The sequence below is a fragment of the Nicotiana tomentosiformis genome, chromosome 2 (genome assembly GCF_000390325.3).
Source record: "Nicotiana tomentosiformis chromosome 2, ASM39032v3, whole genome shotgun sequence".
In the NCBI taxonomy this organism is placed as follows: domain Eukaryota; kingdom Viridiplantae; phylum Streptophyta; class Magnoliopsida; order Solanales; family Solanaceae; genus Nicotiana; species Nicotiana tomentosiformis.
The window spans coordinates 51,143,073-51,157,030 of NC_090813.1; the positions used below are offsets into that span (position 1 = coordinate 51,143,073).

The window sequence follows — 13,958 nt, forward strand, 5'->3', positions numbered from 1 at the left end:
AATTAAAGTTCTGTATTAGAGAAAGAGATAGAGACCGAAAACATCACTTAACAACAATTCACAGCTTTTGCGTGATGGCCTTTTTTAACCTACTAGCAGCAACGTATGTATTTAGCATTCCTAAATAATGTATGCAATGTTTCTTAAGAAAGAAACTAAATTAGATCAAGGCTACACCGGTGTTTCTAATTACTATCTTATGAGCGGAAAACTATAATTAAGTGCCATTAATAGTAGTTGAAAAAAAATTATGGACTTAAAATGAGTGTGTCGAGATTTTAATCAATTTGTTCATTCCAGAAATTTATTGGACTGTTTGTGATGATCTTATAATGAGAATATATTTTGATATACTGTGGATTTCAAATCCAAATAAAGACTTTAGCTCCAACATTCTAGATTACTCACTATTCCTGCGAAGCTATCTTTCTCATTGTATCCATTAAGGCTTGTAATTCATTACAGCATAGCCACATCCGAGGCCGAGGCTCAATTAGATTTCTTTTATCTTAATCTCAATTTCGGTTTATTTATCATTATTGTTCTTCATTTCATTATACGCATTTTGGAAAATACAAATTCAATTATTTATTCTAAAACCAGTTTTTGCGTAACATCAACCTTATCATTTGAGGTGTTAAAATATCGAAATAATGACTGGTAGCAACTACTGATCTGAGGAAAAACGGGACAAAGCGCATGTAAAAGACTAATAAAGGTAAAATAGCAGTGATTTTTACAACTGCTTCTTTTCCTTCTCCAAATGAGGATACAGTCGCTGGAAATTCAAGACTGCCGATACCAAGTGTCGTAAACCAATCTCAGGAAACAATACCTTTGGGGAATACAGTAAACAGCTTGTAGTCTGCCAAAGAAGGAAATTGCTAAGACGAGTCTCACCCGAAGTTCGAATCAGAACATCAGGATCAGGTGCCAATCCCATGTATGCATGCCTCTCTATATCTACCAGCTTTATGATATGATTTAGCTCCAGTTTTTCTTCAGTTATTTCACCATTTTGAGCTTGGTTCGCGTCAAGTTCTTGGATTTCATTCCATTTCTCTAGGCAGGATGATTGAACGGCGTGCAAAATCTCATCAGTAGAAGTGTAGGCCACACAGATTAAGAGAGTGCTATTGGTGTTGTTGGCAGTGGCTTGCATCGCCTTCTCAGCTGCAACTCTAACTCGCTCGTTAAGAAGCTTCAGGTTCCCTACGAAATGTACCCTCACTCCATATCCATTGACAATGCTTTCTTGTTTGATTAATCCTTCAATTTTCTCCAGCATTAAGTCCATCAAGTACTGAACTTCCTCCGGTCTTCTTCTGAAATTATCGATACTGAATGCATATATAGTCATGTATTTGACTCCCAATTCGTAGCAATACTTGAGCATGCACATGACAGCCAAAAAACCAGCTCTGTATCCAGTAGCCTCCGCTATATTCCGTTTCTTAGCATACCTCCGATTCCCATCCATAATAAAGGCGATGTGGTTTGGTATTGGACCTACAGATAAAATTCGGAACAGAAATCTACGCATGTAAACAATTGAACTCCCAATCAACCTCCTTGCTAAACTATCACTTGTCTTCAACATTTTCTATTCCCACACCAAATTCAAACAGTTGTAGTTTACGTGTCAGAACCTGCAGTCTGCATTTTATAAACAAACATCAAGAACCATAATAAATTGAGATCACCATCCAAAGGTGGTTTCTTTTTGGTCAAGAACTCGATATTTCCTCGAGCCAGTAATGTGGAATTATACTCCAAATAAAGATTACATATAAAATACAAGAACGACAAACATTGAAGAAAAAAAGAATAAAACAGACAGGTATTATAAGACAGAAATACTCAAAACATGCTGTTGGAGGAATGTCTGTACTCTGTATACTCAACTGGACACTAAGATGGCCAAAAGCTGATGATTTTGATTATGGCTAAAGTAAACGTAAAAGGTAGGGATCTCTATTTGGTTAGCAGCGTCGTCCTTGTGGGCGAATTATAAGGCCTGAATTTACATACAATTCACATTCTTCCTATGTTGTCCTTCTTTTACCTAAAATCTACCTAATTTGCATACCTCAAAAACCTGTGTATCTGTTCCTTAAGACTTAAAGAAAAAAAAACGAAACAAGATCAAGAGTAGAGTAAATTTTCTAGCCTAATTAAAGGGCAAGGCTGAAGGTAAAAACAAATTTTTGGAGTAACGATGAGAGTCTCCAATCTTCTCCAGTTGCAAAGAAATAGAAGGAACAATCAAAGTAAGATAGCAAAGCTTGTTCGGATTACATCTGATTGATCTTTGCTTTAATCCAGAGACAAAATCAGTGCAAGTTATTTCTAACTTATAACACATGCAATACATAGGTGACAGAACACATTTTGTTGTTGAAAATTTAAATTGCCATGAAATAATGATTAAAATAAATTGAATTACAACCAAATCAGAACAATCAACCTCCTTGCTGCCAACAGTGTTAAATTCTATGCTGAATTGACAACAAAACAAGGCTTCAACAGTTAGTCAATTAAGCGTAGCTTGCGGCAACAAAACCATCAGTTAAACAACGAATCCCAGATTATCCTATGAATAACTTGATCAAGCTGTTTATTTAAACACCTCAGAATAGGACGCCGAGTTGTAGAATAACAAAAATGCACCACCAGGGAAGTGGAAAATGATGGGAAGGATTGCTATCTCTGAGAAAAGGCTAGCTAGCTAATGTATACTTACATTTTCTCGGATGCTCCTTTAACTATCTAATGTTCGATACACTAAAACAGTGGTAATGTTCGACATTGGTTCTCAAGAACTCTAGCTTTATATCTTCTCTTGAAGATATCTTGTCTAAACTTTTTAGTTTCCTTCTGTATGTCCATGAAAGGCTTCTTTTCTATGCTTTCTCTTTCATATTCTATCCTTCTTTTTCTCTCTTCTACTGCGATAGCTGCTAACTCGTCTTCCTCCTGTTGTCGTTGCATCTCTTCCTACAAAAACATACGCCCAAGTAACATTTACCAATTTCCTACATCTAGCTATATAATAAAGAACATTGAAACAAAGAACAAGAAAAATGTGGTGTTCAATGAAATAGGAGCAAATATACATGAGTTGAAGAGCATTAGTTGGTAGGCCGTCCAAGTAACATTTACCAATTTCCTACATCTAGCTATATAATAAAGAACATTGAAACAAAGAAAAAGAAAAATGTGTGTTCAATGAAATAGGAGCAAATATACATGAGTTGAAGAGGATACCTGGAGATCATGTATGAGACTGTCTAGAGACTTGATCTTCCTATGTGGCCATCGAGGGATGCCGAACTCTCTGCATTTCTTTTTGAGTACTGTAAGTCCAACCTTCAAACTTTTTGAAGCCTCCACGATTGGAAGGTCAAAGTACTTGGCAAGATCTTCCAAAGCGAGTCTTGCTATGTCTTTGGTTGCCGCCCTCCGTTTCTTGTTCTCTACAAATTCATAATCCTTTTAGCAAGTGTCTATGCTTTTATCAGAGAAAAAAACGTTTACATTTACACATGTTAAAGTATTTAAAGACTGGTATATCTGGTAATTAGATCGGAAGTTCCTAGAGAACTAATTTTTACAACATCAGACAGACAGAAACTAGCTTAATGCAACTGCTGCTAATTGACATATCTTAGGTCATAGTATCCAACAGTATTAGGACACCAAGAAAATGAACTAGATTAACTATTCGTTCAATGTATAAATAATTAACATATACTGAGCAGCTTTTAACCCTGCTAAAAGAAAAGGAACACAAAACATAGAGAACATTCAAAAACAAACAAACCTAAGAGTGATTTCTTTTCTACAAGGCAATTAAGTTGTGTCGTCCCCAATTTACCTTGCAGTAAAAAATACTAAGACTGATCTGTAGCCTGGAAAATAAGTCCATACAGAACGGCAATTAAGGCCGATATTGCTCCAGTCCCTGCCCTAAAACTAAAAGAGGGTAAATAGAATCAACAAGTTGTTATTGCACTGTTGTGTTTAGCTCAGTTCTAAATCATAGAGCAGTCTTCCACTAACAACATATCAAGATGCTTGTTCTTATTTCAGCTTTGTGTTAGTAATTCTGTATCCTTTAAGCATTTATACAGCTTTGCGTTAGGTACCAAGAAGAACGAATATGAAGCTAGGGAACTATTTAGAGGATAAAAGAAGGAATTTGAAGCTATTTGGAGAAGAGGAGCAATAAAAGAAGAAGGTGCACAGAAGAGAAGGTCCACTGCGCCAACTGGGTAGCTCACGGCGCGCTGGTGTTGCTGCGTAGTGCTGAAAAACCAGCTGCCGGCTGGACCTTCACTTCTCCGCACCACCTTCTTTTATCGCTCAAAATAGCTTCAGTTTCCTGCTTTTAGCACTATAGTTCCATTAGCTCCATTTTGGCCCTTCTTGGTACCTAACACCACAATAATCCACAAATTAGGCCAATTCCACAATTAAAACACCAAGCAAATCATTCAAAAACGGGAAAAAATGCATAAAATATTTAACACAATTTTGACTCATCAACCAACCTAGTATAATTTCACATCCTTTAGCAAGTACGAACAAACTAAGCACGAACCAAGTTCATTAGACTGAATTGGTGACCAAATAACTCACCAAACCGATAGTGAACTGCTCCTGCATTACCACAGAAGGAAACTTGTCCATCTAGTTTACAGTGAATGCACTCCGTTTTATTTCCTTTATCAGCATCTCTTTACACATCCGATATTTTAAACAAAATAAGCTAAATATGGAATCATATTTGTAATGACAAGACTTTATGACATCCTTAAAGATATGAACAGGTTTTTACTCTTCATAAACTTCGTCTTATTATGGAACTAAAGATGATATTTTTGGAATAAAGTCCTCGCATTTCACTCCTAGAAAAATAAGTTAAGCTAGGAAAAGAAAAAACAAGGTGCCAGGTTTCCTGGAAATAATGTCACAGATGACAGAAGGTACCTTCTTCTTTGAAAAAGAGCAGACCAGTAAAAGACTACTAAATAATAAGCAGATAAACTGATGGTAGTGAGTTCACATATTGCAAAACCACAGAAAAGAGAAATGATGAAATCCATGAATGCAACTGAAGTCTATGGATCAATTAATTGCCATTTTTGATCAAGTAAAGTGAGAAATTTGCATCATACTAATAGGCATTAAAACCATGATCCAGAAAATAAAATTCAAACTCAAGAAGAAAAGAAAATGCACAAAGCATAGCAAAAATAACATAAACTCATAGGTGTTTGCAATTAGCACTGGAGTTATGACTTCAAAAGGGAAAGGAATAAATGTTCTGATAGAAGAGCTATGTGACAAATGAGAACCACCCATCAAGTTCTGAGGAAATCCACGCAGAGAATGCTCTTTGAATCTATAGCTTTATTTAGTATATTATAATTATATTCTATCTTGAAGAGAATCAGCTAAGATGATACAGTACAGCCTGACGGAAAACACAGAAGACACAGTACTAAGGAAAATCATGTAAATCTCCCATCCACCATGATATATGAACTCTTCACTTGGCCTCAAGTCCTTCCCATCAAACGTGAAATATGTATGATCATATCGCTAGATGTTACGATATTGTTTTTGCCACTTAGCCCATTTAGAATATTTGGATTTCCAACTAAACATAAGGACGCTATACATCGCCAGTACAACTAATATGTGGACCGATACCAGCAGAAACTCTGCTTAACAATGATAGTGTGATATCCAACGCCAAAAGCTGGCAATAAAACAAAGGAACTTCTAACAGTTAATGCTTTTGATTTAAAATACAGACTTTTACCCGTGATTAGGACAGGACATACAGCCATTGTCATTAAAAATTCCTAAACCCATAAGATCCAAAATATTTATAGAGACATATCTCCTTTTGGAAACCGAAAGATATAAGTATACACAACAGAGCGATGATGGACATATACATGTAAGGTCAATATACAAGTAACCTAATATAAAGAGTGATACGTAAGTAGGAAACCTAGAAATTCACATGAAAATATCTGGTCAGGTCATTTCGCAGAGTTACCATTGTAGTAATCGTCATTTTAAAGTTGCTCTGATTCACTACTTAATGAGAACTATATCTACTATGGTAAAACACATCAGCACAAATAATGAGTTCTTTGCTTGAAAGTGCTATCTTCCCGTGCGACATCTGAATGTTGTTCAAATTTGTTTAGTTTGTTACTTTCATAACAGATCACTTGATTTTTTAGGGGGAATATACCCCATTGGAGATATGTCTCATTAATTTAAATGCCCTTTATAGAGCTTGGCTAGTAAACATACTAATAACGAAGACTGCATTAAGCTGAGGCCAAAACCATGCCGCTCTTGTAAGATAGACAGCCTTGAGTGATTGGGATCATACAGAGCATGAAACCATTCTCTCCGGGGACCTAGTGAATGCTTGAGAACTACTGGTAAAGGAATTGAAAATGTATGACTCACTACGAGAAACTTTGCAAATTAAATGTCTAGCTAAATTCGTGAGATGTCGGAACTTGTACCAATGATATGTTTCCAAGCAGCACCACGAGTTAGAAATAAAAGGCCTAGAAGGATTCCTTGTTTGTATAAATCCATCACAAAATAGGACAAACTATTCCCAGCATCCGCCATTGTAATCAGCAATACATATTTATATAGCTTCTTTTGAGGCCATACACACTCCTAGCTTGAAAGATCATATGCATAGTAGAATATGTTCCACTAAACCACCATTCAGATTAACTGTAAATAAAGCAGCATGAATTTCAATATGATCTCATCTAGTTATTAGTGAATGTCTAAGCATCCAGCATGAACAATGAAGAAAAGATACAGCTTACTTCTGTATGCTAATAATATGATACTTCATGTTCAATATCCAACTGTTTGATACAGAAATTGAAAGACCTTCCTGTATATAAACAAAGCTGGAATTTAACCTGACGCATTTTGGTCATTTTCTTCAATGTCCGAGTCTGAATAAGGGAGAGAGTTAAGGTCCAGAAAGGGCACGCGGCGTTTCACGTCTAGCTGATTGCTTTTAATATTGTTACCTCCACTTTCCTCAGTGCTTGACCTTCCCGACAATTCCCTGAATTCGACATTTAGTGCTAACTCAGATATAGCACGCAGATCATTGGCTAATGTTGGTATAAACTCCATCTTAGGGTTTCTGGATACATAAAATAAAAGAATTAAGTAAGAAATAGAGAATGAGTTAAAGACGGACATCACCAAGTCACATAAATACAGGTAGTGACAGGACACACAATTTTTAACGCTGAAACAATGACAATTGCATCAATGGAACGATAAGTAATTGATCTCCAATTTTTTAGATGAAATAGGAAACAGCGCAAACAGTAAAAATAGCTCACAGAATATAAAAATTAACTACAGAATAATAACATCCCAGTGAATTATAATTGCAGCTCCAGTTGGAGGGATCAACAACTATGACTAGTCTGAAACTTCAAGGCAAGAGTATTATGAGCCTAAATGGATTTCACCTATGCTCACATTTGCTAATCAAAAGTATTTCTAGTTGCACGAAAAATCTCAAGACTTATTACTGAACCAATATATAAGATGCAGCAAAAAGAATTTCTTTGCCTTGCACAGGTCCTTCATTGAGAGCATACCATGAAGCCAGAAAACGGCAATATGGTAATTGCATCAGAACCTTTACAGGCAAGTAAATTCATCTTAGAAATGCTCAGAGCATAGCCAAAGTAAGTCATTTTTCAGAATCCACTTCAAGCAGTAGCTTTTGTAGCTGCTCTGGCTAAGTAAAGGATGAACTACAGATATTAACCAAAAATAACGAGTCATGGATTACCAGAGAACTAAAGATATCAGGCATATTCAATGGTTCAACTAAGAAAAGGATAGTTTTTTAAGGGGAACTAAGAAAAAAAGAGAACATTTTGGCATCACTTATTAAATAATCAAAAGCCAAATTACTTTATCAGTACTAATTTGAACACAACACGCACAGCCTGCTATGACATAAACAACGACCTCCAGTCATGCAAAGCTGCAAAATTTACAGTCATGAAATCATCATTAATTCTGAAAGATTCGAGAGAATTAGAAAAATATTTTCTCCCTCCAATTTATATGACACATTTCCGCTTGGGTCATACCAAACTATTTGACATCCCATTTTTCTACACCTTAATAACATTCAAAAGTTCAAATTCATCAAAAACCAATCAAAGCTTAAAATTTGATGTGACGTTTTCGATGTCAAACTAACTTTTTCATAAAAAGATAAAATCTTTAATTAAGAATAGCACCAGGGAGATGCATAATATAAAAGCTATTTACAACAAAATGAAGTTGTTCCCTTTAACTCAGGGAATTATTGAACTCCATCAAGTGATTTTTGTCATTTACAACATGAAGCTTGGACCAAACAAACAAAAAGTGCTGACTCACATTCTCTGTAAAACTAACTTTCCAACCACTTATAACATTTCCTGCTTTATCATTTATATAACGTATAAGTCAAATTAATATATCAAACTCTGTATCTAGTGAAGCACCATCACATAAAATGGGACATAGAAAAACCAGTTTCCTAGTGTACTAAAGATGATGAAACAAGAAAAATTATACTCAGAAAATGAAAACGTACTCAGCAAACGAAAGCCACTCAGGACTAGCATTAGTACTGGTGGATTGATGGCGCCCAGAGTCATACACAAACATGCATTTCCATACACCATTTTCAATCCCTACAAACTGAGCAGAGACATCAAATTTGTGCAATGTAATAACTGGAGCAAACCCAGTTTCCTCAAAGTTACTGGTTTCATGAAACAAATACTCCCTCTCTTCCATTTCTTCTTTTCCTCCTTCTGTTCGGTATACATGAACCGACCTAAACATCACTGTTAAAAGAACAGAGTACTTTAGCTAAGAAAAATCTGTGCATTTGAATGAAAACAAAACGTGAATCCAAGACTTGGTTTTAACACCGACCCATATCAAGATTTTGGCTTTATAACGTAAAAAAAACATGTGAAAACAGAGAGACATACCAGGATACAAGAAGTTCTGGAAAATGACAAGAGCAGTGAGGGTACGGTTCTGTGAAGAAGCCATGAGAGAGAACAGAAACTGAAAGTGAAAAGAGAGAGCTTTGACAGAGGAAAGAAAAGGAGTAATTGGGAAGCAAAAAGGTTGAAAGAAGAGAGGCGCATTGCATGAGGCTCAGTTGTCATTTCCCGGGGAGGAGAGAGAGAGAGAAGCAGAAGGGTGTGTATTTATTGTTCTTTTCCTATTTCTTCTGTTTCATTCTATCCCTATTAGTTATTGACTTTTTCCCTTTTTGTTTTGAGTGTTGACTAAACGCATTCATCTCTCCAAATCTTCTTCTTTTTCTCTTTTTTTTTTTTTTTTTTTTGGTCTTTTGGGACTTGATCTCCGTAATACAGCTTAGTTAAAAAAGTTGTAACTTCTGTTTCAGAAACTTTTAAATGCCAAAAAGTGAGTTTTTCTGTTTTTTCAATTAAAAAACTTTCCTTTCTGGAATTCTGGTGAATGGTTGAAAAATATAATTTTTTTTGCAAAAACAACAACAACAACAAACCCAGTTTGATCCCATAGATGGGATCTGAAAAAAAAATTAATGTGTACGTAAACCTTACCCCTATTTGAGATAGAGAGATTGTTTCCGATAAACCATCTGCTCTCAAGGAACAAACCCAGTTTTTTGGCAAAAAGTTCAAATAAAATTGGATGAAGCACTTTCGTAAGATTTTTGAAGCAAACACCATAATTTGGGTGGGAAAGGAAAATAAAGGGCTTGATACCGTTCCAAAGAATCTGGTTTTCTATGTTTTGAAAATACATGCAATAATCAATTCATTTTTAGCAGTTACTTTTAGATCCTAGAGGTTCACTTTATCATTTAAAAGGTGAAGGAGATACGTATTACTTATTACTACTAAATTCAAAAGATCAAGAGAGTCGAACGAAATTTACTACACATACATTTTTATGCTTGAGCTATTAGAAAAAGAAATCAATGTTTATAGTGACTTTCATTATATTTTCCAACAATGAAAAAGGGAAGCATGATGAAAGAGTAGGGCTCCCAATCTTGGTTTTATTCCAAAGCATTGAAAAGTTTAAGGGAGACAGCACCAATGCTCATGCAAAACACATCACGCGTTCCATCGAAGTACACAAAAGTAAATTGACAAAACATCTGAAACGCCGCCAGCGGAAGAAGTACTGTATTTATTTCTTAGAAGCAAACAGTTGCTGTAATAAGAGTATCGAAAGGACCAAACGTGCCTGGTGAAAATAACATAGGCTTTTGGTTGCATGTCGGCCACGTGGCGACTGGTGAAAGAGTCTCATAGGCTTCACAGGCCTTTCACTAGATTTTTCCACTGCTACTGACTACTAGTAACGGATAGTACCTTTAAAATGTACTCCTATTACCGATTGCAAGTGCGACGTCAGGGACGTTTGGGATTCTTCCACTCCTAACTCGATCTTTTTCATGGAAAGTCTCGAATCAACCACCGCAAAAAATAATTGCAAAAGTAGACAAACTCCTTAACACTCCCAAGTCTCGTGCCAACCCTCTACGCTCATTCCTGTTCATTTGTAGGCCGAAGAAACAAGAAAGGCTAGCTATAGCTATTACTCTTACAACAACGAAGTATTTCAAGTAAACACTTCAACATTGGAATATAGGGACAGAAACCACCTCAAATATATTCTCGCCGTCATTGTCCATGCCAAACTGTATTATTCTGCCAACTGTCACCTTAAATGACAACATATCCAGCAGCATCAATTTGGTCTCTAGTCCTCCAGCTCTTCGACAGCACCCTCCTCCAATGAGGCTGTCTGTCTTGGGAAAGAATTCTTCACCAAAGTACAGCTCTTGAAATAATACAACATATCCAATATAATACCAAGACAGTGTGTATGCAGAGCTTGGCCCTAACCTGTAGAGGTAGAGAGAGGCTGTTTTCGAAGACCCTCAGGCTCAAAGTACAGCTCTTGAAATATCTACACAAAAATAGCACAAGAACACCAAATGGGTCAATGTCTGAGGATCTAGCCTTCTCCTACATCACTATAAGCCCTTGTGATATGAATGCAAACAGGCCATGACAAAGAAGGTAAAGGACAAGATGAAAGAAGAAAAGAGGTGGCAGCTATCAGGGAAAAAAGAAGATAGGGACCAATGTAAAAGAGGTCCATTTAAGAAAAGCAGAATGGATGTTACGTTCTCTGTAGCAACCAGAAGATCATGGTAGTATGGACTCCCATCTGGCGTGGGGGTACAAATGATGTTATCTAGTACATCCTAAAACTGATGGACGGAATTTGGAAAAGTAAGGCCAAGACGCCAGGCATGGATCACAAACTCGGGAATCATTTGGCAGCATGTCACATAAACTGAGATTATTAGCTCATGGATAAATGATTAATTATTTGGGAATCCTAAGATGTATCACAACCCGATATTCTGTGCTTCCCATGTGGTACCTCAACAGTAACCCACCCAATCTGCATTTTACACGAAAATTGAAATATCAGTCCAAGAATGGTCCTCATGCAAAACAAGGGTTTTATATAATATATACGAAAGTACGAAACTAGATTAATTAACTAGACTACTATATTTGATTTTTCCATCACAAATTCATCTCCATCCAATGTCCATCAATCTAACACTAATTATCCATAATTTTCAACCATGAACTATAATGTACAGAAGAAGAATCGCAACCTGGGTAAAAGAATGTAATAATTGTTGGGAAGAAAATAGAGAGAGAGAGAAGAAGATTGTTGAATAATTAGCAAACCGTAAATATTTCAGGACATAAAAGTAGAATGTTTTCGGGGATAAGGAGAAGAGAAGAATAACAAAGGGAAAAAATCATAGGAAAAAAAACAAAGGGGTGAAGAACATTAAATTGCAAGGGCAGGAGAAAGAAATACAAGGAAGACAAATGAAAGGAAAGAGACGGAGTAATCAGCTGAAGGGAGGGAACAAGAGGAGATCGGAGGCAGAAAATCATAATCTCAGCTACATGGCCTTTCTCTATTGGGGGGTGGATCGACGGACAGCAGGTAAAGCAATCTGCAGGGAAGAGGAGTCGCCAGAGGTAGCAAGATGTAACTGGAAAGGCTCTGTGTTGGAGGGAGATGAAGGGCAACGAGGAAGAGAAATGAAGCAAAAGCTCTCCTTAGCCTATTTATAAGTGGAGATCTAAAGGGTAATTCTCACACTTCTTGAAAAGGAATACTCACACTTAATCCCATGGAATCTAATCCATGAATATTGATACCACACCCTCCCTCCGGGACAAAATAATGACTGAATTGGGCGATAAGCAATCCAACTGCTCTAGTCTGACTTTCAACTCTAAACAAAACACGGGTGATAAACACGAGTAATTAATTCCTATCTGCCAACCAACTAATGTACTATGCTCAGTGACACTAATGAACATGTTTTTTTTATGAATACACTAATGAACATGTTAGATATTCTATATGATAAGTTGATAACCTCTATCTAAATTTGCAGAAGATTCCAGGCCAAAATAAACAAGATAATCCATAACCCTGAAAGAATCAAAAGTGACTGACAGCAAAGGCCTAAAAAGCGAAATGTGCTTGATAGCCGTTTCAGTATTTTGACAAACAAAAAGCATTATCAAAACGAATAGCACATTTCCTTTAGCGAAATGAAACAAGAACTGAAGAAAATTCATATTGAAACAAAATGGTAGCTGGTAGCTGTCTAGAGCAAATCAAAAAAAAAGGGGGGGTATTGCAGATACCTTAGTAAGCGCTTGAGTAAACAAGACACTCCAAAGTAAAGCAGGTTTTGCATCTCTAGTTTCACTTTGGTTCTCCACAGAATTATCATTTTCAGAACTTCCAGAAACCGGAACGCAAAACAATGCATTGATGGCTGCATGTATTAGCTTCTTTCCCTGAACATCATCCTTACATATGGCTGAGAGATAAGTCAAAAACCTGAAAGAGAAAGCAACGAACCAATTGGGATAAGGAGATACTTGAGGAATTAACCTAGAATTTGTAACTCCAGTTCTATTCAACTTAATTGTATCAATTACTTCTATAAATAGAGAGATTCAGAATCAAGTTACTGAAACACATTCTTTGAGTAGTCAACATGGTTTCAGAAGCTTGACGGCGAATGTTAGTATATATAGGTAGCTGAACAAACTTGACAAATGCCTGTATATGACTCAGGTTGAGTCATATACACAACTTGCACATACTTCTTGATACCAACTTGGTGTTTATTAGTGAAATTTTAGAGTTAATGGAAGAAAAAAGAAGGTAGTTAACATGGGCAATAACATTCTAAAAGTGAAAGGAAGACTAAAGAGTGCATCCTAAAAAGAAAATGAATTCTGAATAGTGATATGTTAACATGGATGTGTCAGCAGACCCTGCAGCACTAGAATAGTGGTGACTAAGTAGACATTAGGCAGGTGAACTCACACTCCAGAGGGGCAAACAGCTACATTGCTACTCAACTGAAGGACATGGATTGCTGTGACCTGCTCAGGGAAGAGAGCTGGAGAAAACTATTGATAAGGTAAAAAAATTCAAATATTCAAATCACTTAGAAACAAAAAGTGGGTTATGCATCTTTCTTACAAGCATTGCCACAAACAAAAGCAGTCAGTGGCAATATGTACATCGCATTAACCACACAATGAAGCAAATATCATATACACACTAAATCCTGACTGTGGATTAGACTTCTTTTTGCAGGAAAGGACGAAGTTTACAACCAATTTGAGACTGTTGTAGCTGAACCAAGCCAATGTAGCTCAACCCTAAGCAGCATCAACAGCAAGGCTGACGTGATCGTGCAAATTATGTCTAGCGTTGTGACTACA

General features: G+C 36.4%; 2 protein-coding genes across 14 annotated transcripts; both read right to left on the reverse strand.

The window, feature by feature from the left end:
* Positions 1-220: 220 nt before the first annotated feature.
* On the reverse strand, positions 221-2,878 carry LOC104093250 (dehydrodolichyl diphosphate synthase CPT3-like). 4 transcript variants are annotated; one of them, XM_070195314.1, is made up of 2 exons: positions 1,892-2,374; positions 221-1,649 (listed from the first exon to the last, which is right to left on the reverse strand). In XM_070195314.1, exon 2 carries the CDS (start codon positions 1,598-1,600, stop codon positions 737-739), a length of 864 nt encoding a protein of 287 aa, XP_070051415.1. In that variant the 5' UTR covers positions 1,601-1,649; positions 1,892-2,374; the 3' UTR covers positions 221-736. The 4 variants fall into 4 exon arrangements, with proteins under 4 accessions (XP_070051415.1, XP_018625326.1, XP_070051414.1 ...); XM_018769810.3 differs by lacking the exon at positions 1,892-2,374 and adding an exon at positions 2,744-2,878 and having other exon boundaries at positions 222-1,656; XM_070195313.1 differs by having other exon boundaries at positions 222-1,656; positions 1,906-2,374.
* On the reverse strand, positions 2,589-13,831 carry LOC117272965 (protein RKD5). 10 transcript variants are annotated; one of them, XM_070195306.1, is made up of 8 exons: positions 13,555-13,831; positions 12,861-13,059; positions 11,010-11,073; positions 10,473-10,926; positions 8,678-8,933; positions 6,978-7,210; positions 3,268-3,476; positions 2,589-2,997 (listed from the first exon to the last, which is right to left on the reverse strand). In XM_070195306.1, the coding sequence occupies exons 4-8, from the start codon at positions 10,555-10,557 to the stop codon at positions 2,785-2,787; spliced, it is 996 nt and encodes a 331-aa protein (XP_070051407.1). In that variant the 5' UTR covers positions 10,558-10,926; positions 11,010-11,073; positions 12,861-13,059; positions 13,555-13,831; the 3' UTR covers positions 2,589-2,784. The 10 variants fall into 10 exon arrangements, with proteins under 10 accessions (XP_070051407.1, XP_070051405.1, XP_070051406.1 ...); XM_070195304.1 differs by having other exon boundaries at positions 11,010-11,577; XM_070195305.1 differs by having other exon boundaries at positions 10,473-10,652; positions 10,766-11,577.
* Positions 13,832-13,958: the final 127 nt, after the last annotated feature.